We start from the raw sequence: 26634 nt of genomic DNA, 5'->3' as shown, positions 1-26634 counted from the left end.
TTTTAAGAAGGGATTTTAAAATCCTTTTTGTATATTAGCAGGTAATCACTGTTTAAATTTAGTGTGCAGGTAGTTTCAATAACAATTTAGTTCCCAGGGCCCTTGTAGTGCAATACAGGCCTGCTGTGTTTTTCTGGTTCCATGAGGCTGTCACTCAATCCCTGTTGGTATTGCCTGCAAGGGCTCAAGGCACTTCCGTGGGACAGATGGTTTCATTGGGTGGGGGATGAGTGATGCTGGACCCATGGAATGCAGACTTTCTCCTGGCCTGATTTCTGGCTGCCTGATGCTGGTGGACTTCCTGTTTTGAAGCCACTGGGAGCAGGAAGCACCTAACTGGCCTGATGATGGAGGAAAGAGTGTAGCGGGAAACCTACCTACCTTTCCTTCTGCTACTGGGTAGAAGGCTGGTGCCGCTGGTGCTGCCACCTAGTGGGGGCGGGATGAGCTTCCCTGCCACTGTGAGTGGATCAGGCCTGCAACTGCTGCCAGGTGTGAAGTGCACAACAGGTAGGCCCTGATGACCTCTGCTGACACTGTACGTGCAAGAAGATTGAGTCCACCAACACTGCTGGATATGGGGAGGGAAATAGGGCTTCCCCGTTCCTGGTCTTTGGTCAAAAGAGAGCAGGTTTTTCTTTCTTTCTTTTTGCCTTTTCTTCTTCTTTTTATCTATGCTTGTTGGTGATTCCGGGTTGTAGACACTCTCCAGTGCCCAGACCAGGACACATGGAAGATTAAAAAGAAAAGCCAGGGAACTCACTGCACTGTCCTTCCTCAAGGCCTGAGCCCTATCCAGCCTGCCCTCTCCCTTCTACCTTTCAGATTCCTTTTCTGATTATCTGGCGCATTCTTTCCAGAGTATCTAGCTGTATTTAGAAGAGAGGAACAGGAAACAGTGAATCAATGTCACCTTCCCTTGGAAGGAGATTTTCTAATGTATAGCATCTTGTACTTTTTGATGCTTGAAACCATATGCATTTCTAGTTGAAAACGGAACTTTTTTAGTTTTAAAAATATGAAGAAAGAAAACCACCCCCACCTTGCAAGGTATTGGTAACGCCTCTGTTCTACAGCAAGCTGAAAGAATATCTCACCAAATGTCTGACTTGCTGCCACTGGCCACTGGCCTCAGACCACCATGAACATTTTTCAGTAAGCACAGGATTTTTCAGCAAACAACATGAACACTTCATGAAGTCTCACTGCTTATGATATAAACATGCAACTGAGATCTCAACCTGCACAAGTTAAGTGTCACCCAGTGAAAAACGCCTGACCACCACACAAGCAGAAACCACAGTCTTCCTCCCAGATAGTGCTTCTCACCATGACCCTCCTCCTTTGCTTCCGGGGTATATACCAGCCAACTGCTAGAGACCACCACCCAAATATCCCTACAGTTGCACAGAAGAATGTTCAAAAAGAACACAAAACTGCTCCCTTCTGTTGCATCTTTCCATTATTTGTACTACTACTCGCTGGAAAACCCAGGCTCAAAATCACAGCATCATTTTCAACTCCCCCCCCCGCCCCCCACCCCCTCTCACCTTCCACACCCAGTTTTCAAGTCCAGTTGATTTCACTTCTGGTATACTTTCCCTATCATGTCCTCAGTAGTTCACCTTTTACTACTACATGAATCCAACTGTCATCATGGGATTTTTTTGCCTTCAATCCTCTGTCTTCCAGTTTATCTTTTCTACTGAGAACAGGTGAATCTTCTCAAAGCCAAATTTGGGCCACTTTATTTATTGTCATAGGCAGTCAGGACAGTTTTTTGAACATGGGAGTAAGGTTTAAACAACTCAGGGAACAACTAAGCTTGGGTTCCAAACAACTTTCTAGATTTGTTATCCCATTATTTCTTGCCACAGATGTACAGATGGCTTTGGCATATTTGCTCAACCCATATCCTTCTCCAGAGGAGCCCCAGATGAAGTGGGCAGCTCAAAATGGCCAAGACTGGTGAAGAAGGCTTTGGTTCCTGGCACACAGGTGACTGGACCAAGCTGAGACAATAAGATATATTTACTCATTCTTTCCCTAAAAGAAAGAAAATATGAAAACTATAGCCAAGCAACCTTGGGTTCCTGAGATATAAAGTAGGGCACAGAACCCAAAACCATGGCAACCAATGTCCTGTACAGACCAGAGACACAAAAGAAGCAAAAAGTAGGAGACGGCAGAGAACAGTTTCCAGAAGGGAAGAGAATGGAACACATGTTCAGGGCAAAGCAGAGGTCCTAAGTGAGACACACAATGGCTGTAGCTGGGCTACACTTCCTGCAATAGGATTCCCTGAGACTGTCAACAAATAGCTTTTTATAAATTTGAGTTCCTATGAGCGTGTTTCTGTTCTTTGAAACTAAATAATAATTAAGAGAAGCCCCACAAATACTCGTCATTGTTCTTTTACCTAATATGAGCTGTCTGAGCTTCATACCTTTGCCTGGAAGGCTTTCCCTCCACGTTGTTAGGCTTCCAAGGCCACCTCCTCCCAAAAGTTTTCATGATTCACAATCCTCTCATACAACCCCCCCCCCGACCCCTGCCACCCCAACTAGATCACAAGTCGCTCGAGGGTAAGGACAATATCCAGGGCCTAGGTAGTGGCATATGATAGGTATGGTGAACAATGAATCCTTATATAGCTTTATCTACATAGAGTTTAGCAGTCAGCGTTCAAACATTTATTAGGTGAACAGATCAGTGAGGTTTGTCAGTCATCTGACATTTTTTTCCTACCAGCGTGGACTTCTCTTAGTGTGAACTAGGACAAACTTGTTCTGAAATAAACAAAAATCTTCACTCATTACCACCTAGAAGGTATACGGCACTGAACTGGGCACCTGGGGATCAAGCAAACAAAGATGAGACAGTCCTATCCAGGAGGCCCTTACAGTTCCGCTACAGTTAGAAGGAAGCGGCAGCATAGAACGCCTGAGTCTTACCATCTTGGAGTCATAAGAAATCATGGAGGAGATATGATGCTTTTTTGCCCACCTCTATTTAAAAAAACAAACAAAAAAAAAAAACCACGTCACACACCTGCCAGTCTTCAAGGGTCCTTTCCACTTACCCTTACCCCTAGAAAATACCACTGCTAATATTAAGAAAAAATGAGTAAAACATTTTTGTAAATATGTACTGAGAGGTATAAATACTAGAGGAAACGGTTCCTAGGAAGAGAGGCTATTTTTATAACAAACAAAACACATATTGTAAATCTCCATTAACTAGCTTGTGAATCACGGTCCTTTGTGCACAAACTGGACTCAGGAAAACAAGCTTTTGTAAGACCACCAACAATAACACCCGTGGAGGGCTGGGGGTGGGGAAGAGAAGAAAGGGCCAGGAAAAAAGACAAAGCGGCAGCCGCAAGGACCGCAACATTTAGCTGTTTATTAACCACAAGTCTCTCCACTGTCCACTTTCCCCTTCTCCCCACAAATCCTCCTAACACACATACACAGAGAGAAAACTAGAAGCAAGACCGGGTCAAACATGAAGAACAGGAAAAGAATATTAAATAGCCAGCTTTAAAAGGCTCTTTTTCAGCTTGAACAAAAGCAAAACGTTCTCAAAAGCAAAACGGAAAACAGAGCTTGCACCCAGACTGCGCTACTTAATGAGAGGAGGTTAGTGCTGATAAAGCCATTGTGAATCCACAGTGACAGATTTTCAAGCAAGGAAATCAATCAGTTGTGATTGGATGATTTAGGGCTCGGGAATCATCTGGTTCAAACCAACAGGGAGCTGAGGGGTGGGAGGATGGGGGGAGGGATGGGCAGGGTGACATGAGGTCAAGTAAGGGGCTCTATGTCTTATGCCCACCCCTCTCTGACAGGATTCGGCCCACGCCCTCAGTCCACACCATCTGTCACACCAAGAGACGTGCAGGTTGACCCAGCTAGAGTCACTCTGTGCACTCTCTCGCTTCACTCTCCCCAACCTTCCGATGCAAGGGAATTCAGCTTTCCCTGGGTAGTCACAGGCTCCAAGCAGGAACGAGCCGCCTAACGTTCCTGCCGGTAATCTGTCACTTTGGTTCCTTCCTTGCTGTCTGCTTGTTCCCCATGGAGGCAAAATTTAGAAACATACCATCACGTGGGGTCTCTTCACACAGGAACGATGGAGTGCTCTGGGTTGTGGTGACCTCAATTTCCTTCTTCCCTGCCAGAACTGTCTGTCCTGGCTGTTTCTCACCTCCCCGGCAGACTTGGAAGCATGAATCCGCTCTAGTTTCACTAGTATCTTCTTGTCCTTTTTCCTTGCTGCTTACTTCAGGAATCTGCTCCAGCTTACCATGGAGATAGAACCCAGCAGTGCCCAGTTCCCTCTTCCCAGAGCTGCCGCTGCTGTTGTTGAAGTGGGTCAGTTCTTCTCTCCTCTTGGCCACTGGTTCCTCGCAGTTGAGAGGAGGTATCTCTTCAGTAGACAGAATGGGCAGTTCTCCAGGGTTCAGTTTGTGGCTGGCTGTCTGTTCCTCAGCCACCGACATGGAGCGCCTGATGGCAGGAGCCCCCAGTTTTTTGGGTGTGGGACTCAGCACTGGGCTACTGGTGAGGGGTAGCAGGCCAGAAGAAAGCTCTTCTTGGGCGGGAAGTTCAGGATACTTATCTGCAAGGTTGACAGCTGGGGGGACTGAGAGATGAGAGCACTCAGACAGGGCCCGGCGCATTGCCTTTTTCTGCTGGGGGGCTTGGTCAAGCAAAGCCCCCCCCTCAGTAGAACTCAATTTCTCCAACTCCTTATCATGGTCTTTGATATGAGAGCTGGCATTCACATAGTCCGGGGTGAACTCGACCCTAGTGATTGGTGGAATGGCAGCGGGTGAGTGTGCAACAGTGGGGGCTGGGTGGGCTACAGCCACCGCTAGGGAGGACTCATATTCGAGCTGCCCAGAGCTATCACTCACCACCCCAATCACCTGGCAGCCAGCAGGGATGTCATTCTCCTTTCCTGGAGTTCCTTCCCTTGAGTGCTGAGGGTCTTGAGCCACTGACACTGGATGAAAGTTGGGGTTCCAAACACTGGTTTCCTGCTCCTTAACATACTGGGTGGGCATGTCAGCAGCCCCAGGGAAATCCAGATCTGGCTGGCTCTCTGTCTCCGGCACATTCTTCCCTGCCACCGTCCCCGGAACTATAGTGGCTTTGTTTTTGTCTGGCCCCTCTCTGGGTCCCAGATGTAACGCGGCCGTCTTCTGGTGCACCGAGTTCCCCTCCAAGGGATGGCAGCTGTCTGCAATCACATACCTGCTCGCAAGGTGACCCGAGGTGGCTTGATACTCCTTGTCCTGTGCTTCAATGCCGAGCTCTTTGTCTAGCTTCCCCTCAAAGAAGCAGTGCTTATTCTGCTCCAGGAAGCTGGCATTCTTCACAAGTCCGTCTTTCAGCTGCCCGTCCATGCTGACATTCAGCCCGATCTCATTCAGCTTGCCCTCTGTCCTCTGCCACTCAAACCCAGCTTGGCTCATTTCTTTTGTGGAATCCACCCAGCACTGTGTAGGCTGGCCCTGACAGAGCTGGCCGGGAGTGGCAGTGCGTGAGGCTGGCTGCCTGTGTGAGAGCGACATCGCCTCTTCCACGGCTCTCCCCGCCGCTCCTGGAGCTCTAACACCACCTATGATCACAGAGCTGGCAGTGACATCACACCAAGTCCCCAGCATTCATGACTAAACCTGTCTATCACCCAACACTCCTCTCTCCTCAAGCAGTTGGATGATAAATATATTTACTAGTGTGAAAGGAACGAAGGAAGAAGGAAGGAATGAATGAAAAAGAAAGAGAAAGCAAGGAACCTGCTCCTTTCTGCACAATCGAATGCCACTGTTAAACTGAAAATGTAATTTCCTGTTAACTGGCACTCTGTTTAGATCTGCAATTTAAAACACGGGATGGTGCTAATCTGGGTACTGAGGATAGTAATGATGTCGGCTTTCACCGTGTGTACCCACACACTCGCTTATGTGACACTATGCCCACACTTCCACTGTCACCTACTCAAAAAACTGTTTTAAAAATAAGACTCATTTGCCAATCCTAAGCCATAACCCTTAAAGAACAAAGACTCCAAAAAATTGCTCAAAATTTCACTTAAAAAAAGGAAACTTAATGTAATGTCAAAATTGGAGGCATTCATTTCTCAGAGGAAGAGTAGTTTTGCTGTCATAACAACTTATCAAATTCACTTGAAAACTGACGTGAGTGAGTCCCCAAAGCCCAGTGAGAGCTCCATCTTGTAGCTCTGCATTGTGCAAGCATCTAATAAGCGGTTCATTAAAAGGTTTCAGTGATCAGCACTTTGGGGACATGTATCCAAGTTGTAAGACACTTGTGTGACAATACATGCTCGTACTTTTACTCCTGCTCCGATCCCTCTTAGTTTCTTGGACAAGATGTGTCTCTCCCTCCTGCACCAGCCCTGCCTGCTCTTTCCAGCCTGCTGATCACTTAGTTGCCACGGGAACACACTGCAGCAGTTCATCTTCCTCCGAACTCTAGGACTTAGGGACCTTGGCTATCTGTGGCTTAGGGTTTTAGCCGCCCACCAGAGCCCACTGCCCCCATTTAATTCAGCATAGTCCTTTGCTGCCCTGAGCTTTGAATTTACAAACTGTACTTTCAGGATTGAGGGACCCACGAGAGAAAATTCTTGAAAAAAAAGTTACACTGAAAGGATAGGAAAAACTCTGCCTTGGACAAAGCTGATTTTTGTTGCCTAGCCTGTAAGTCACTAATTGAAGTAACATAGGATATTGTGAAATAGTCTATCAAGAATACAAGAGGTGGACTTCCCTGGTGGCACAATGGTTAAGAATCCGCCTGCCAATGCAGGGGACACAGGTTCGAGCCCTGGTCCAGGAAGATCCCACATGCCGCGGAGCAACTAAGCCCATGTGCCACAATTACTGAGCCCGCGAGCCACAACTACTGAAGCCCACGTGCCTAGAGCCCGTGCTCCGCAACAAGAGAAGCCACTGGAATGAGAAGCCCACACACCTTGCCACAACTAGAGAAAGTCTGCGTGCAGCAATGAAGACCCAATGCAGCCACAAAAAAAAAAAAAAGTGAAGAGATTACCAAGGCCCAGCCCAAGACAGCTTCCTTAACTGGAGCCTCTGTCCCCATTACTCAACTTCTCTACTTGCTATTCATACCCTTCACATAATTTTCTCAATTCCCAACTAGAGCGCAAGAACCAACCCTAATATGTTTCCTGCATTAGCATCAGTACCTAACACAGAGCTATGTTCATGGTCAGGAGTGGCAGTGTTGCAATGATGGAAAAAATGTGAACTTAACCTCTGTCCTGAACATTAAATGAACTTGTATACACCTCTCCTTCCCCTTGACCTTAAGTAGCTTAGCAGCAATACATGCGAAAGCACAATAAAGGTTCATTAGCAAGAAACTAGGGTCACCTTACTCTACAGCAAAGCTCTCACCAAGGAAAAGCAAGGAAGGATGTATAATAAAATGAAAAATGAAGGTGGTGCCAGGAGGGTCATGATTCTAATTAGTAATGGGAAAAAATAAGAGATGAGTCTTGGGTATATAAAGGCTTGGTGATAAAAACATGGTCAAATTCTGGCTTTCAAAGAATGAGGAAGATGTGTCTTATTCCTTAGCAATTGTCTGCTACTATTTTCCATTCTCAAGTGGACTTACATTTATGTTGGTGTCCTGTTACAGTGCTCAGTGCTGTGAGCATCCCTTCACTGCTGCTTCTGAGTGGGCAAGCAGGTCCCCCAGCTTCACTAAGAAAACGTGGAGATCCAGAGGCTTTTACAGAGGGGAGGGGACAGAGTGGCTTATAGTTTGATTACACTATTGTTTTGCAACACGTACCAAGGAAGAGATCACACGGAACAAGAATTAATGTGTTTATTTCTCTCCCAATGAGGTGACTGCTACCTGGATGGCAAACAATGAGAAAAATCTAGTACAGCATAATTAGTAAAACCTGAGGATGACCCTGTCAGTGCCCTAGTCCAATTCAGAATTACAAACACAATCTCACTCAGGAATGCACATTCACCCATGGGAGAGAGCTGCATCAAGGAACTCAATCCCCCACCCCAGTCACTGTGATATTTTATCAAGTTGGCGGATGAAGAACTTACATGAAGTCTTAGAAAGCTGAGCGTGCCCAGGTAAAAAGAAATGTACTTAAGAACCTGAAGACTTAAATTCTAGACTCAGCTGCCACTAGAATTCCTTGCCTCTGGGTTCTGCTTCTACTCATTCAGAACTCACAGAAATGTCACCTCCTCTGTAAAGTCTCCTAGACCCCCAACTCCTGAACTGAATCCTTAATGTTTACACAGAACTGTACTTGTTCTACTTCTTCTTAGGATTTGGAAACTACACCATAATCTTTTCTGTATGTGCCTTTCCTGGAAGCTTCTAGAAGGCAGGAATAAGACCTGTCCACCTCTGCTATGCAGGTGCCCAGCACAGTGCTTGATACAGTGCTTAAGTAGGCTCTCAAAAAAGTTCTGCTCAAGGAGGAATGGACGGATTCCTTTCACGGACTTCTATCATTTGACCTGATCTCTCCCATCGTTAAACTCATGTAGACAGGTGCCGATTTGGAATGTCCTTTGGGCTGAAGGTTTTTAAGTTCCATTCTGTTTGAGTCTGAGGAAAGTGTATGGACTCCCATGTGTCCGGTCAGAAGGCGACCTCTCTTTTATCAGACTGTATAACAACTTGTCAAGCTTCCAAGGGCTCTGGCACAGCTTGCAGGTCTCTGATCTCAGCATATGCACTGGCAGATGTTTCTGTTTTTGCCTTGTGCCTTGAGCTAGTACTCAACCTGTTCAGGGCCTTGGTTTTGATACCTCCACAACTGGTTTCTCTGCATTCTTTCACTTACCAAGGCAACAAAACTACTTTCCAGATTGACCAAATGTTCCCTGTTACTGTCTCCAGGAAACAATTTCTAATAAATTATCATTACAATGAAAGTCGATAAGTCTACTGATTACAATGATGGATGACACTCTACTAATAAAAGCTGAAGACTGTGAAGCTGCAATCTAGTTTCTTACCTGGAAGAAAATGATGTTTGTTTATATATAAATATACATGTATGCAAAAACATTTCAAAACCATATTCTACTAAATCTTAGAAAAATTTCTAAGTACATGTTTAACTCAAGAAAATCGTGATTCTTCCTGATTAACTTTCAAAAGATGGGAGGCAGACAGAATGAAAAAACTGAAGCTAGTAATCTGATTTACGTGACCCTTGATAAAGGTAATTCATTTACCAGGACCCACAAAATGGAGGCCGCCCCAGTGGCTTGGCCCACAAATCTAAATCTAAGTCAGCCTGTACTTCACTGTCAAGGAAAGCACCTCACTGTCAAGGAAACCTAAAACACACCAAACAATCCTACGACTCAGCTTCAGTTAGCTCACCTTACCCTAAAAAATTGGACCTGTTAGCCTTATAAGGAAACCCCAGGCCTCCTAGCCAGTCATGCCCTATTTCTCCCAGTTGCCGCTTATAACGCTCTATAAAACTCGCTCTTGCCCAGAATCCCTCGGTAAGAGCGGTCCACTGTTGTCTGCTGTACTCCCCTAATCCATGGATTGTTCTCCCTTAAGTAAAGGACATCACACTCATTATTAAATTGCATTATTTTTGTCATTTAACAGGCAAAAGCATTAAAATGCTTACAGATGAAAAGTCCCCCAAGAAGTACAACTTGGAAATTCCAGGCCTTTTGAGCACTGAACCTAGCATAGCCTCCCTGAAAAAGATAAGAGATTCATGCAAGGAAACTAGGTAAAAGCCCAACTCCCTCCACCAATTACCTCCAGTGTAAAGTTTAAGATCCTCTGTTCATGGAGGTACACACGACTCTCAGGACCCTTGAAGAGCTTACCTTCTTTTCTCCCCAATCTTGTCTCAGAATGTTTCTCCCTGCTCCCCACATGATGTATATACCAGTCACACCCAAATGTTTGCTAGTCCTCAAATATTCCATGCACTTGCACTTCACTATGCCTCTATGCAGTCTATCCCCTAGAATGCCTTACCCTGCTTATCAGCTCTTCAAACTTCCAGACCCATCAAATGTCACCTCCTCCAGTAAGCTTTCTTTTGCTCTCCTAAGAGGACTTACTTTCTGCTCTGTATTCCCATGGCATATAGCTCATCCTTCTATTATAGAACTTCTCTCACTAGAGTAAAATTATCTGTTTATGTGTTTATCTCCCCACTTTGGAATCCTTGAGGAGTAAAAGCTGTGGCTTCTTGATTGACCCTTAGAATGTGGGAATAATGTTACCTGGTGTTTGCTGAATGAATTAATGAACTAAATATTAAAAAATCCAAATCATGTTGAGTGTTCACTATCTGCAGAGCAATAGAAAATGTTTATATGACAATCAGCTTTTTGTCTAAACTTATACAAATTACATCATTGTTGAACAGTTTAAAAACTAGCAATTTCAATCTGCTTATATCTGAGATGACCTACTCAATGTCACAGGTAAAAATAAGCATGGACGTCCCCTCTACTGTCCACTTCATATTTTAAAGGAGTAAAAATTTCTGCAACACCAAAAGTAAGAAGCAAGTTGCTTTTGCTTTTCATTTGCTTTCTTTTTTTTTTTTTTTTTTTTTTTTTTTGCGGTACGCGGGCCTCTCACTGTTGTGGCCTCTCTCGTTGCGGAGCACAGGATCCGGACGCACAGGCCCAGCGGCCATGGCTCACGGGCCCAGCCGCTCCGCGGCACGTGGGATCTTCCCGGACCGGGGCATGAACCCGTGTCCCCTGCATCGGCAGGGGGACTCTCAACCACTGCACCACCAGGGAAGCCCCATTTGCTTTCTTAATCTTCCAGTGCTGTCAGCCAGAAGGTAAAAGTGAGGGAGTGTGAGGGGAAGAAATTCCTTTTAAAGTAGAACAACCAATATTTGCTGGACTTGTTTCACAGAACATTTAGATGCTCTGGCTCAAATAAGGTGAACAGTAGCACAGAACTGTTTGAGGGTTAAGAGTTTAAGAGAGTGCTGAGCATATAGTAAGTTTCAATAAACAATAACTGTTTTTAGTTATTGAACATATAGAATCTCCCAATAAATTTCATTAATATACAGCTAGTAAGAAGAAAACAAGCCAGAGAATGAGAGGGTAAGTGGGAAGAAAGCGATTAGGAAACTTCACAAATGGCACTACATTTAAGATGTGGCGCAGTGGGTAAGAATCCGCCTGCCAATGCAGGGGACACGGGTTCGAGCCCTGGTCCGGGAAGATCCCACATGCCACGGAACAACTAAGCCCAAGCACCATAACTACGGAGCCTGCGCTCTAGTGCCCACGCGCCTAGAGCCCGAGCTCCACAACAAGAGAAGCCACCGCAATGAGAAGCCCACGCACCGCAACGAAGAGTAGCCCCTGCCCGCGTGCAGCAACGAAGACCCAACGCAGCCAAAAATAAATAAATAAATTAATTAATTTTTAAAAAAAGATATTACCAAATGGGCACTTCTCCAGTTGTAAGATTGTAGTGAGCTCTAAAATTACAAATGATTTTTTCATCTGCTGAGCATATTTTATTTATGTACAAGGGCCTTGAAACTGTTAGGTAGGATTTGAGGTTTATAAATTACTCCAAGTTTCACACCAAAAGAATTTCCCACCATAAACTGACATTCCCAGCTGTTGGAAGACTGTTGATGGGCTCAAGAAAACTGAAGAAAAAGAAATGAAGCCAGATAAAAGGGAGAAATGGCTCTCACTATGGCAAAGGGAAGGGCCTATCTATGGAGACCCATGATAACTGTCCCTCTCACAGAACAACATGCCAAGTGCACTGCCACTCACAGCTCTCCTTGGCTTCCTTCCATGGGAGCGACTACTGTGGAGCCATCGCATATACCAGAGTCCAGTAAGGATCGCCCTTTCAACCTTGCTCTTCCCTGCACAAAACACACGGTCCCAAAAGAAGTCCTTTTCGGACAAGTTGAGCTCAGATTTCCGGAAGTATCTCAATGTTCCCTACTTAGAACAACATGCATAATATGTGAAGAAACCTTCTGCTAAAGTTTCCCTAAACTTTAGACATGAAAAAATAACAGGAGAGGAATCATTAAGCTGGAAGAGACTTTAGCAGTATATTCACTTTCCCTACTTCCAAAGAAGATAAGCGTAGCAAAAGGTAACTCAATTATAATTTAAAAACTGTCATTAGACATCATATACAGTAAAGCTCTATGCTGGGTGGTAGGGAGAACACAGGAATAAATCAAACACAGTCTCTGCCTAGAGAATAAAATGCTAGACAGACTTAAAAGACCTAGATTCTAATCCTAAATTAGCCTCTGATTAGCTTTCTTTTCTTTTTTTTTTTTGGCGGTACGCGGGCCTCTCACTGTTGTGGCCTCTCCCGTTGCGGTGCACAGGCTCTGGACGCGCAGGCTCAGCGGCCATGGCTCACAGGCCCATCCGCTCCGCAGCATGTGGGATCTTCCCAGACCGGGGCACGAACCCATGTCCCCTGCATCGGTAGGCGGACTCTCAACCACTGCGCCACCAGGGAAGCCCCATCTTTTTATTTTTAAGAACCTAAAACTTCTGGAAGGTTCCTCTGAGGCAAGAATGAGGAAAGCATGGGCCTTAGAGTCAGAAAGACTTGGGTTTAAATTCTATTTCTGCCACTTCACTATCAGTGTGACCTCAACATGGAGAGCCTCCATTTCCTCACATGTAAAATGGAGAGAATCCTTCAAAGTACTGGTGTGTGTGTGTGTGTGTGTGCGTGTGTGTGTGTACACGACTATCCACCTACCTATCTACAGACAACTAGACACTTAGTATTCACTCAATAGGTGGCAGATGCTATTATTTTTATGGACACCACTAATAATATCTTTACTGTCCAAACACTGAAAACCATGGGTAACACCATCTGACCACAGGAGAGTTAACATGAATGATTCGAAGTGAGGAACAAAAATAAAGTTTACCAAGGCCAGGTCTATTACCAGTCATGCATGAAACATCAGAGCCCATATGAACCCACAAGGGGTTACCCTGCCTAGTTCCCTATCACAAATCCAGGCACTCCCCACTGCACTCAGTCCCCTGCCTCAGAGCCCAGGCTTGCCTAAAGCTCTGCATCTGCACATTCGCCTGCTTTCTGAACATCTCTGAATAAGCATTATTAGAAACATACAAGATCTTGCGAATTCCCTGGCAGTCCAGTGGTTATGACTCCGCACTTTCACTCCCGAGGGTGGGGGTTCAATCCCTAGTCAGGGAACTAAGACCCCACAAGCCGTGAGGCCAAAGAAAAGAGAAGAAACATACAAGATCTGCACAAAGAAAACACCAGCGAGGGACTAAGACACGTAAGCCTGAACACGTGATGTTACTGAATATGGCATGTATTACATGTTGGACAGAAAAACTCAACATACGCAACAACTCTCCCTAGGGTAATCTATACATTTAATGTGATTTCAAGAACAAGACTGACTGGATTTTCCCCCCACAAACCTATGAGCCAATTGTCAAGTTCATATGAAATAATAAACAAGCAAGAATAGTCAGGAAAACTCTGAAAAATAGGGTGACATGTGGGGCTAGACCTATTAGATATTAAAATATATTATTAAGTCACACTGTGTTACTTAGAGCATGACAAAGGCGGCATTTCAGAGGGAGACAGAATATACAAATATAGTGAGACAACCAAGTAATCGTATCTCATATTTCATAAACAAAATACACACACACACACAGAAACAAATTAGCAAATTCTAGACTGATCAAAGATTAAAAATGTGAAAATTTTAAAATATTTTTATAAACTCAGAGCAGGGATGGCTTTTATAAACTGGATAATAAAGGAAGTCATTTAAGAAGTAAAACACAAAATACATTTATACCAAGTAATAATTTTTTACCTATTAGATTGGCACACCTTAACAAAAAAGAAAAACCACACTAGTAGGAGAAAGTACAGGGGAACAGGTACTGGTCTACGCTCAGGGTGGGAGTATAGTTCTGGTGCATCTCTGTGCCCTTATGAGGAACAATTTGGCAACACCTACCAAAAAGATAAACATATGTTCTTCAAATCAGAGGTTCTAACCCAGAGCCCCATTTTATTATACAGATGTATTTGTATAAGTATGTACATACGTAAGTCTGACATTCTGTATATACAAGATTAGTTTACGCACCTTGCTTCTAATAGAAAAAAAAGGAAAACACCTCCACATCCATCAATAAAGAAGTGGTAAAATACATTAGGGTATCTCCATACAATGAAATACTATACAGCTATTTAAAAAGACTGAGGCCCCTTTCTTTGTACTGATTTGTAAAGAGCTCTAAAATAATTAGGCTTACAAATCAAGGTACACATCAGTATGCATGATATGTCTCACTTTTATAAAATCAGGAAATATATATATCATTGATTCTTTATGCGTAAATTGTCTGGAAGGACTGTAAGACATTGTTAACACTGGTTGCTTGTGGAGAGGGAAACTTGGATGGGGGTTAACAGAGGGAGGCAGACTTACATTTTACTGCATATCCTGTTCTACCATGTGAATGTATTAACCTATTCAAAAGTTTATTTTTGAAAATCTTAATTTTACCTACCAAAATAAAAAAAGTATAGATTGTTCTTAGGGAAGGGGTGTGATAGAATTTAGAGAAGATATTTTGTCCAAGATACATCACTCCCTCCTCAGCCACTCTACAAGGTTACTCCTAACACATGTCGCTGAGGGTGGCCTGGTCAAGGTAGGAGCCCCAAAGTTCTACAGCACCTGGCTTGCCTCCTCAAGAATCAGAATAAATCCTCTTCCTACATTTTTCAGTAATACTGAGCTAAAAGAGATGCCTAAGTTTCAGAAAACTTACATGTTATCCTTTAATTACCACTGAAACCAAAGAACTGGTCTAGAACCTAAAACTAATGAACTGGAGAGAGGGCTGGGAATCTCTAATGAAAGCTGGAAAGCACCTTACATACAACATCATTTTCTGCCTTGGCAACAGGGTAGCTAATGGAAGATAAAAACCGAAAAGATCAGAATGTCTTATGCAAATAATAGCTTCTAGCATTCTCTACTCACACGACACACGTTCCTGGGTACATATTCATGCATAGCACAAGCTTTACCCAAAACAAGTCCATACCATGCAGAACACCATCTCATGATGAAGCCTCTCCAAAAGCCTAACTGGCTACACCAAGGCCAACCAGTGTTTTTTCATTTCTGGAGTTAGTAGCTGCATCATGCAAGCTGGGAAACAGTGATTAAGTAATAGCATCATTTTTAGGCTGTGAACAACCTCAAAGGCCATAATTAGATGTATACTTTTCAGGGGAAAAAAAAACCTTAACATTTCTAAATCTTAAAGGAATCATCATCTTCTCAGTCTCCTCTCAATTACTTCACTGATTAGAGGCAAAAAGGGCAAAATTATGAGGAATCCTATATGGGCAAGTTTTACAGACTTGCCCATGGATATGGACTATGTTTCATGGACATAGGCTATACCCAAACTCTAACCCCTGTGAAACCGTGGGCCAATGGCTGTAAGCAACAAACTGGTAAAAGATAGAACTGCATCACTGAGAGATCATTTCCCACTTCTAGAAACACAAATAAAGTCTGTGCCTACCAATCTGGGTGGAGGCTACCATAAGGGCTTCATTTTCATTCAATCCAAAAGCAATTTGGATATTTAGTCCCACCAGCACAAGTTACATATGTATACTGGAAAAGAAAAAATCCCCCCCCCACACAGCTGGACATGAAATGTTTTCTTTCCTCTTGTGAATCCTTATACAAAATAATGATATGATTAAAATTTGGCTGTAAACTTTACACATAGGAGGCACACTTTTTTTTTTAAATTTAAGAATATTGTGGATGGTGATAGGCTTTCTGCTAAACAATTTATTGTTTGAAATTCAACTTCCCCTGAAAGTCAAGGTTCAGTGCTGGGTAAAAAGGCATGCAACCAAGTCACCAGCCTCCCAAGCTGGACACAAGGCATGCCTTTGCTGCAGAAAACACATAATTAGCAGTTACAGGTCTTCATGCCAACAAACCAATGGTTAACAAGAATGATTAGAGTCTGGATGGAACCAAGCACAAGCTCTTTGCCTTTCTGATGCTGACCAAAAGCCACAAGCACACACATTTCCCCACGGCAGGTTCATACCACTGGACTTGAGTTGCTTGGATCGCTCTCGTTCCTGGACTGTAGATTTTGGTAAAAGTGGAGTGAGTCCTCGGGACTTGGTGGGTCTCATGTAGCCTTTCATGGGTTCTGCTGCTCTGCTTTTATCTTCCTTCTTCCCTTGTCCCAGTGCCTTTGGTTCAGATTTTTCTGTCATTTTCTCAGGTGCCTCCAAGATCTTGTCTTTGGGTTCTGGGAGTTGAAGAGCCTTGGAAGCAGTCACTACTAACTCATCTACCACCCTTGAAGGAGTCACTTCAACTTTGCCATCTAAGACACCTGACTGGAGTTCTGGTGGTGCCAAGGAAACACATGCCATTTCTCTGATTTCAGAATCCAGACTGATTTCTTCCAATTTATCCTTTTCACTTTCTGGAGGCAAAAGAGTCGTATCTACCTCCTTATTCAAACTATCTGGGCCCTGGGAATCTCTATTTTCAGCACGTTGGTCCTCACAGAAACTGGGCTTTTGTGCTTTGTCTCCCATTAGGTCAAGAATTGGAACTGGAGCAGAACCTTCCTCAGACTCTTTCTGTTTGTTTACTGGACATGTTGGAAAATTACTGCTATCTGCACATGCTTCTAGGACTCTGACCCCACCTGCCAGGCTTTGATCTTCTATGAGCACGCCAGAAAGAAGGTGCCCCTCTGCTGGCTCTGTGGTTTCCTCTACTAAGTGCTTTGATGCACCACTGGGCACTGACTCAGATTCTCCTATCACATGCCCTTCATCTACCCCTGCTTCATTTTTCATGGGACCAGCAAGCTCACCTTTATTCTGAAGACAGCTAACTCCATGGTTGTTAACTGTTTCTGTGGCTGCTGTCAGAGTTAGGGCAACTCCTCCTGTGCTCATAGAGGGCACAACAGCACAGGGAGCCTTGGGTCTTTCTTCATCAGCTTTGCTACAATTATCTACCTCTAATAATTTGGAAATCTGGGCTGGAGCTGTCTCTTGCCCGCTTTCTGCCAAGGTGTCTGGAAGTGAATCACTTTCCTTTACTACTTGAAAAGTAGAAGGGGGCAGTTTTTCACAGGCTGCTGACTCCTGAGCCTCTAGGGGGACTGTCTTATTCATCAATCCTGGTGGTGTTCTAGGGCAGGTAAATGTAATATTTCTATTTTCATCCACATAGCCCATTCCTTCAATTCTGTGGTCCCCTATGGTTTCCATGGGAACATGTATTTTTGTTGCATCTATCTTATTCTCCAGAATGTGCTTCTCAGGGAAACTATTTTTAATCTTTTTGCTTTTTCCATCATTACTCCTTTTATTTGGTTTGTCAGCAACTGCAGTATGTCCCTTGGCCACACCTGTCTTATTCTCCTCAGATGGTACTGAAGGAACAAATCCTGCCCCCTGGATTTGGTCTTGGCAGCTCACATCTGTCACCTTGGTAGCTGGTTCAGTAACAGCAAAATCCTTGCCTGCGTTTGTTTTGTTCCTGCCAAGAGCCCCAAGCTTAGAAGAATTAACCTCAACATTTCCACCCTTTTGGTCAACTCCTTCCACTGTGGGTGTATCTGATATACGTGAGAACAAAGGGTCATGATTTATGGGGAAAGTAAGTTCTAATTCTCTGTTTTGATGGGGAGTACTACCAATATCCCCACCCTTCCCTACAAAAGGTGGGTTGAGGATTTCTTCCTTCCTCTCCATTCTAGCAGGCTGTGTGGAATAACTATTTTTAAACTTTTTGTTTTTGTCTTCCCTGCCTCTTTTTGTAGGCTTTTCAGAAATCCAAGGAGCTGCCTCATGATCCATCCAAGGACATTTTTCCTCCTCGCTCTGGTTGCCGACATGCATGTCTATGGCTATAGTTCCTCTTTCTGTTCTAGCACCGGAAGTCTGAATCATGCCTGACCCATCTCCCAAAGGAATCAACGCCTGCAAGGTGCCTGCCACCCTCAGGTCAGTCATCTCCTTAAGGTCCCGCATCACCACTGCCTCAGTGAGCTCAGCCACGGTCCCTGGTTGCTCTGAAGAACCCAGCCCCAGCTCCTCGCTTTTATCCATTCTTTCCGTTTTAGGCGCTGGCTCACTTGGCACAAGAACAGCTCTGCTGTCCTTCTGGCTGTCCGCAAGCAACAGCAGCTCAGACCTTGCTCTCACCTTCCCAGAACTTGCTCTCATCTTCCCAGAACTTCCCTTTCCCTTCCTGCTTTTGCCATCACCTGCCATTCTCTTAAATGGTTCATTCCCTAGTCCAGGAACCTGAGCTAACACCGTGTCCTGCGGCTGCTCAGAAGCAAAGATGCTGTTCTCCTGTCTTTCCTTGGGAATACTTTCCTTTTTTAGTTCTTTAACCTCTTCAGCTCCCTCAGAAAACTCTTTCTGTTTGTCATTCTGCAGTTTAGTCATTTTACTTTCATCATTCCCTTCTTTTAGACTACTTACTAATGGATTACCTGCTGTCAAAGTGGGTATGGAATTAGGCAGTTCTTTTGCTGCTTTGGGTTTTGAAACTCCACCCACAGCCTCTTGGTCCAAGACAGGAGAGGAACCCTCTTTGGGTCTGATCTCCAAAGGAATTTCTACTTTGTGTGAAAAAACTTCTGTCAGGGGTCCTTTCAGATTGAGGGAGCCTACTGTCTGGTTTTTATCCACAGGAGTCTTGAGGTGGGGTGCGGGCTGTGGTTTGCACTCATCTTGCTGCAGCAATTTCTTGTCTTGGCTCTGTGGTGCTGACTTGTTACCTCTCACCTCTGCCTCTACTCTCAGTTTGGGCTGAGAATTTACTGCAGTTTTCGGGGGTTCTTCCAAAGGACACAAAGGAATGCTGAGACCCTGTGAAACAAAGTTCTCAGCTACCAGTTTGGCTGCTCTGGAGTCAATTTCACATCCCTTTTTCAAGTTTTCTCTGGATACCAGTCCATGTTCTGTGCCCACAGTGGTAGGCTGGCTGGGGGGAACACCTGACTTTTGTGGGTCAGTGGCAAAGGGATGACCTTTAGGCTCATCTGCATTGTCATCATCCCAAGGTCCCCCAGCCCGGGGCTGAGAGTATCTCTTTTGCTTTGGTTTCTTCTTTTTTTTCTTCATCATCATTGGTGTTCTTTCTATATCCCAGGACTCCCTGCCAAGATCCCTCTGGGGTTCAAGGAAGTCACCATGAATAGTTTTCCTCTGGTTCCCAGGCTCACCACAGGAAGACGAACCAGAAACCCAACCCAACTCAGACAAAGGGCAGGGGCCCAGCCCAGGATCAAGAGTCTTCCATGGAGAAGAGCCTCCCAGCAGCTCAGGAGGGACCCTGGCAAGCCTGGGCCGGGCGGGCCGGGCGGACCGGGCGGACCTGCGATCACTGGGTCTGCACGCTTTTTTGGCTTGTGTGGGAAGGGTACCTGCAATACATGAAGTTGGCCAAAATTCCAAACAGAAAACCCCTTGTTATTGTTTCTTTAAGAAAGTGTCCATTTAGTGACTCATTTAAGTAGTCTATTTTCACCAACCCACATACCAATTCATTTAGGAAAACAGTTTTTTTCCAAAACATTTCTCACTCTTAACTGGGATTAGTAAATATTTAACAAAAATCAAAGATCATCATCTTGGGTAAAGACATTTTTTTTTACAAAATGTATTTACAAAATATTCGAAACTTGATAAAAGAAATTCAAACAGAGATCTTCTAATCTGTATAATAAGCACCTACTGCCTATAAATCTCCTCTGATACTTATTTATATTTGTTATTATTTTTAATAAGTACATAATTCCCAGGATAGTAACAAGATGGTAAGCTCCTCTTTTTGGTGACATTGATTAATTGATTGAGTATGATTTTACAATTCTAAGAGTCTGTCACCAATATTATACTAATTACTTATCAGTATTATACCGATTGCTTGTTAAACAGACCAGAAGGACAGAATTATACTTCTTTTTAAAAAAAAAGAAAGAAAAAAAGAAAAGATACTGAATTAGTATTTTGTCCAGAGAAAAAGTCACATTATTTCAGAACCAGAGCCTCCTACTTTGAAACACAAATGTACTAGATTTCAATGTTCTGTTGCTAAAGGTACTTCCCAAAAGACAGAGATATATACATAATGCCAAGTATAGGATAATGAATTAAAACAATTAGGATGAGCACCCTTGGAAAAGTTTCAGGAAGTCAATTAGTCCAACCTCCTGCCTCTAAGTCAATGAATGCAGTATGGATCCAAGATCCTGGAAAGAGACCCGGTGAGAGCAGGTCTAGGACAACTCTTGTCAAGTTTGATGCAATAAATGACCTCACAGAATATTAAAATACTCAAATAGTGACTTCTGTCCTTATCTTTATCCCTCCAATGTCCTCCAAATCCTACCCTTTACTTAATACCTCAGGCCAATTATTTTTTTTCCTGAAAAATTGCTAGGCTTTAGCAACCCACAGCATTTATAACATTTAACTTGGCAATTAATCAGCAGCTATTTGGTGCCATTTCTAATACTATTTAATTCAATTATTATATAAATCTTTGGTTTCAGAGTTCACGCCTGGGAACTTCTCTCACTATGCACGCTAGAAAAGGACCAGGACCCAGGCCTAAGTATCTGTGTGCCTTAGCATGGTGTATACACAATAAGGACTTGAGAAATCTTTAATGATATGTTGAGTCACTAAAACAGTATTTTAAAAATCATACATTTATTTAGCTCCCACTTGGTGCTAGACAGTGTTCAAAGCAGTAGAGATTCCAAGTGTAGTAAATCTTGGTCCCTGCCCTCAAGTTCACGATCTCACCACAATCACAGAAAAGGAGGCAGAGAATCACTAAGTTGATAATCACATGCACGTGCTTCTGGCTTACCATCAAAAATGTATAAAGCTCACTGAAGTCTGTTTAAGAAAGACAGCTGACTTCGTAAACGGTCCTGCTGATCACCACCTTATAACCACGAACAATGTCTTCCACCACCTCCCCATCTTTCCCAGTTTAAGCGTTTTCAAACAGGCCACCTGGTTTTCCTGACATACCTGAGGTCTCTGAAGGAAGTTCAGAAGGTTGACTACTGAACGGTTTCTTTTGCTCTAGTTCCTCTGGCACAGAATCCTCATCTGTTGGCAAGTTGTGCTTTTGGCCCATGGCTGTGACTGCTTCTAAAGGTAAAAGTAAAAACCACACAGGTTTCAGAGAAGCACCATTTCAGCTACTTCTCCACCTTCCAGAAATTGGAAACGGACACAGTTTTTGAGGAATGAGGGACGCTCCTATGAGGGCAGGAGAGAAATGGAGTGGCATTTGGAAGGGGGAGTTGGGAGGGTTGGGTTTTTTTTTTTAAAAGAAGGGAAAAATAACAAATGTTTTTATGGTGGTGGGAATGATCCAATGTAAAGGGGGAAAAACATGGTGAGAGGCAAGAAAAGAGAATGGCCAGGGCAATGTGTGTAAGCAGACAAGAGAAGACGGGATCTAGTGCAAGACAAAGATGCTGCCCCTCATGACTAGGAGCAGGGACTGTTTGCTGATGGCAACAGGAGGGAAGGCAGAGTCTATGGATAAAGATACAAGTAGTTAGGTAGATGAGAGAGTGGAAGTTTGTGAATGTTCTCTTTTATTGCTTCAATCATCTATAAGAAAAACAGGAAGATGAGCACAGAACAAGGATGGAGAAGGTGTTGGCGGTTGGAGGAGGGTAAAGGTGAGAAAGAACTGTTTAGGGGAGCAAGAATGTGTATAGACTTGCGAAGTACAGTGTGACTGACTGTCTTTATTTTACCTGGCATGACGTTTGTCCCTTACCCTTCTGGAGATTACACCCTTGTAGACAAATACTGCAAGTAAGTGTAAGCCCATACCTGCTGAAATCATGAGAGGAGGTACAGCTGACTGTCCTTCATCCTGGAGAGATTCTAACTGGGAATCCTCACTTGTTTCTTCCTGTGTCCATGCAGTTTCCACGTCCTTAACAGGAACTGGTGCCACCTCTGCTTCTGAGGATGCTGCAACATCCTTGGCTGGAGCCACATTGTTGGCCAGGGTCACCTCCGTTTGTAGGGGTAGAGCCACATTCTTGCCCAGGGCCATCTCTGTTTCTGGAGATGAAACCACGTCCTTGCCCAGGGCCACCTCTGTTTCTTGAGGTGGAGCCACGTCCTTGCTCAGGGCCATCTCTACTTCTGGGGGTGGAGCCATGTCCTTGACTGGGGTGACTTCTGTTTCTGGAGGTGCAGCCATGTCCTTGACTAGGGCCACCTCTGTTTCTGGGGGTAGTACCATATCCCCAGTCAGGGCCACCTCTGTTTCTGAGGACAGGGCTACCTCCTTGGCTGAGGATATTTCTGTGGATGACACAACGTCCTCATCCAGTGGCGCCTCTATTTCTGAAAGTGATTCTACACCCTTGGGTGGGGCCACCTCTCGGTCTGTAGGTGGTATCATGCCCTCAGCTGGGGCCAAATCCATTTTTACAGGTGGTGTCCTCTCTGTTTCTTTGAACAGTAGTATGTCCTTGGCTGGGGTTACCTCTGTTTCTGTGGGCAGTATCATGTCCTTGGCCAAAGACACATTTGTTTCTGTGGGCAATACATCGTCCTTAACTGGGGTTGCCTCTGTTTCTAGGGGTAGTACCACGTCCTTTACTAAGGCCATATCTGGTTCGATGGATGATTCCATGTCCTTGGCCAGGGCCACATCTGGTTCGGTAGGTGGTTCCGTGTCTTTAGCCAATGCCACCTCTGTTTCTGTGGCTGGCGCCACATCCTTGGCCAGGACCATCTCTGACTCTCGAGATGGTGCCATGTTAGCAGGCTTCAGTCCCATCATCATTTCCAATGCTTTTGCTGGTGCTCTCTCTTCTGCTGATGCCATTTCTACCTCCTCAGCAGGCTCTAAGGGAAATAAATTGGACATTTAGGATCCATCATTGTCTGCTCATAGCTCTTCATTCAAAACTTACTTTCTTAGGGCACGAGAGTATCTGGCTTTTGTGACCATAACATCCTAAACATAACTAAAAAGCTGTCCACTTAATGCATTCGTGCCTACTCTTCGACAGTCCTGATACTTAGAAGAATAGAATACTGGCAGAACAAAGAGTGGAGGAGGAAAGGCAAAGGAGAGAAAAAAACACAGGTCCAAAAAACCAACACAGGTACACAATTAGTGTCAGGAAGGGAACCTGTGGGATATCAAGAAAACCCCCCAGAGGTCTAAATATGCCCTGAATTACAGAGGGATTGTCTTTGCCCATTGGCCCTAAGTGTTATATTTCAACTACAACTTAATTCCTCCAGCTTTGAAATCAGTAATTTAAGTTTAGAAACATCTGTGACAGTTGTGAAAATTTTACCTACCTATACTGCTGCACAAGGCTCAAAAATGTCTGATGCTTTATATTGATTATTGATACTGTAACTATTAAGTGATAAACAGGGATCCTAATAATGTACCTGCTGTAGGCTGCAGAGGCTGTGTAATGGCCTCAGGGGAAATGAAGGATTCTGAACGTGGAGGGTTTGGAGCTTCCACAGACCACCCCTGAGGAACAACAGCTGCAGGAGCAAATGTGTCACAGGGAAACACACCTAATATTGAAACACAAATACATTTTTCAGACTCAGTCAACATTGGGGAAAAAAGACATTTGATATTTAAAACCAGCTTTATATATTGCCATAAAGACATAGGCCAGGGCTTCCCTGGTGGCGCAGTGGTTGAGGGTCCGCCTGCCGATGCGGGGGACACAGATTCGTGCCCCATTCCGGGAGGATCCCACATGCCGCGGAGTGGCTGGGCCCGTGAGCCATGGCCGCTGAGCCTGCGCATCCGGAGCCTGTGCTCCGCAGCGGGAGAGGCCACGGCAGTGAGAGGCCCGCGTACTGCAAAAAAAAAAAAAAAAAAAAAAAAGACATAGGCCAAAAGGACCAACGAGAAACAAAGCAAGAAAGTTTTGAAGTAAAAACCGCTGACATTCTCCAGGTTTTGGCTAATTGTTAGGCTGTTGCGCTGCTGATGGACATTGACTGGCCACCTTCTACAATGTTTTACAAAGATTCAAAAACACCAAAGAATAGGGAGGGTGGGAGGGAGACGCAAGAGGGAGGAGATATGGGGATATATGTATTTGTATAGCTGATTCACTTTGTTATAAAGCAGAAACTAACACACCATTGTAAAGCAATTATACTCCAATAAAGATATTTAAAAAATAAATAAATAAAAAATAGCAAAGGACGAGCTCTTGCTCCTACATCACAACTGATAGAATGTAACATACAGTAAGGGACAGTGAATCAGTTTCCTCATCTGTACAGTGAGATTAACATACAACCCTTTCCAACATTAGAAGACACTTTTGTGAAAATGCTTTGTAAATTATTAAGAACTAGACAGATGTAAAAGCATTATTATTATGCTGTCCTCTGCCAGACCTAATATCACATGGGATTTAGTATCGCCTGGTCCTTGCCATCAAGATTATTACAATTTAGTAGAGAGGCAAGACAGACATATATCAAATAAGGTAAACTGTGTAGTATGGACTAAATGCTATAAGAATTTCAAAAGAACCATGAGACCAGCACAGTCACAGAAGGCTTCAGAGAAGAAGCAAGAGCAGGAAGAGAGGAGAGAGTAGTCAATTTCAAGGATGGAGAGCTCACTGAGCAAAGAAAAGAACAAGGATGCCAACAGGACAAGAATGTTTCTGGGACTATGAGATTAGTCTGATTCAAACAGATCTTGTATACCAGAGAGGGAAAATGGGATTAGAACAAACAGTAGAAGAAAGAATCCAGAAAACCAGAGAATTTAAAGAAAAAAAAGTGTGTGGGGGGTGCTGTCTTAAGGTCTTAAACATAAAAATGAGACAATGAATACAAAACAGGGAGTCAGATGATCAGGTATATTCAGATTTAATTTTAAAGGGGAGCAGGAAGTCTGATAGGTGACTACTGAGGTGGTCTAGGTATGAAGTGATAGGGGCTTGCACTGGGGTAAAGCAGAGGGAGCACAGAGGAAGAGAAGAAAGATGCTGTAAAGAAAGAAGTCAATGCAACTAAGTAACTGCCTAGGTAGTGAGCTGAAAAAACAGGAGTCAAAACCAAAATCAAATCAGGAGACTAGATGGATAGCATCAAAGTCAACTCATTTAACAACCCTCTTGCAAGAGATCATCAGGCCAAAGAAAAGCATAAGTGAAACATATAACTACTAGCCAGGATCTTTACAAATACAAAATTATACGCATTATTTGAAGTGGGACTTACTGATGATGGGTACTGAAGGAAACCAGAACACGTTACCCCAAAATATGCCCCTTTGACATAAAAATTTTGAGCTGAAGGCAATTAAGCAAACAGCAAATTGAGAAAAAGCTCCTCCCTTCTTGCCTAAAGGCAGGACATAAATTTTCCTTTCACTGGCAAGAGACACTTATCAGGCCAGACAGGGCACCAAAGGAATATGCAAACAAACCTGACTCCATTAGTTCCCTCCCATATACTTACCTTCCCGAAGTATGACTCTTGGAAGTATAAAATTGCTTTCCTTTATCCTGTCATTTCTCTACAAATTTAATATTCTTTGTTGAGGATGCTACACAAACTGAATTTCTTTCTTTTATTAAATAAATTTATTTATTTATTTATTTATTTATTTTTTTTTTTAAAGTTTATTTATTTATTTTTTTAATTAGTTTCTGCTTTATAACAAAGTGAATCAGTCATACATATACATCTGTTCCCACATCCCTTCCCTCATGCATCTCCCTCCCTCCCACCCTCCCCATCCCACCCCTCCAGGTGGTCACAAAGCACCGAGCTGATCTCCCTGTGCTCTGCGGCTGCTTCCCACTATCTATCTACCTTACGTTTGGTAGTGTATACACGTCCATGCCTCTCTTTCGCCTTGTCACAGCCCACCCTTCCCCCTCCCCATATCCTCAAGTCCATTCTCAAGTAGGTCTGCGTCTTCATTCCCGTTTTGCCCCTAGGTTCTTCATGACATTTTTTCTTTTAAATTCCGTATATATGTGTTAGCATACGGTATTTGTCTTTCTCTTTCTGACTAACTTCACTCTGTATGACAGACTCTAGGTCTATCCACCTCATTACAAATAGCTCAGTTTCGTTTCTTTTTATGGCTGAGTAATATTCCATTGTATATATGTGCCACATCTTCTTTATCCATTCATCCGATGATGGACACTTAGGTTGTTTCCAGCTCCGGGCTATTGTGAATAGAGCTGCAATGAACATTTTGGTACATGTCTCTTTTTGAATTATGGTTTTCTCAGGGTATATGCCCAGTAGTGGGATTGCTGGGTCATATGTTTTTTTATTTATATATTTTTGACTGTGTTGGGTCTTCGTTGCTGCACACGGACTTTCTCTAGTTGCAGCGAGCAGGGGCTACTCTTCGTTGAGGTGCGCCGGCTTTTCCTTGTGAAGCATGAGCTCTAGGCCC

General features: G+C 43.8%; 2 protein-coding genes across 13 annotated transcripts in view; both read right to left on the bottom strand.

Annotated features, from left to right (window-relative positions):
- MAP4 (microtubule associated protein 4) overlaps nt 1-26634 on the bottom strand; it is a 171910-nt gene that overhangs the window by 23170 nt on the left and 122106 nt on the right. For 5 of the 12 annotated variants that reach the window (XM_081245430.1, XM_081245429.1, XM_081245425.1 and 2 more), the window contains exons 6-9: nt 23619-23753; nt 22026-23057; nt 21204-21326; nt 16220-19582 (exon numbers count right to left, since the gene is read on the bottom strand). In XM_081245430.1, the coding sequence (XP_081101556.1) occupies nt 16220-19582; nt 21204-21326; nt 22026-23057; nt 23619-23753 (4653 nt within the window). The remainder of the gene's footprint in view (nt 1-16219; nt 19583-21203; nt 21327-22025; nt 23058-23618; nt 23754-26634) is intronic. The other 7 variants (XM_081245422.1, XM_081245431.1, XM_081245432.1 and 4 more) reach the window with 4 other exon arrangements.
- On the bottom strand, nt 2612-6034 carry LOC308623271 (uncharacterized protein). The gene has a single exon (XM_081245438.1). The coding sequence runs from the start codon at nt 5672-5674 to the stop codon at nt 4043-4045; it is 1632 nt and encodes a 543-aa protein (XP_081101564.1). The 5' UTR covers nt 5675-6034; the 3' UTR covers nt 2612-4042.

Source organism: Mesoplodon bidens (assembly GCF_964165515.1).
Source record: "Mesoplodon bidens genome assembly, chromosome: 10".
Classification (NCBI taxonomy): domain Eukaryota; kingdom Metazoa; phylum Chordata; class Mammalia; order Artiodactyla; family Ziphiidae; genus Mesoplodon; species Mesoplodon bidens.
This window is presented reverse-complemented; position numbering and strand designations above follow the sequence as displayed.

What these genes read in the sequence shown, in the direction of transcription:
- LOC308623271 (XM_081245438.1), bottom strand. Translation starts at nt 5,674, where the DNA reads ATGCTGGGGACTTGGTGTGATGTCACTGCCAGCTCTGTGATCATAGGT.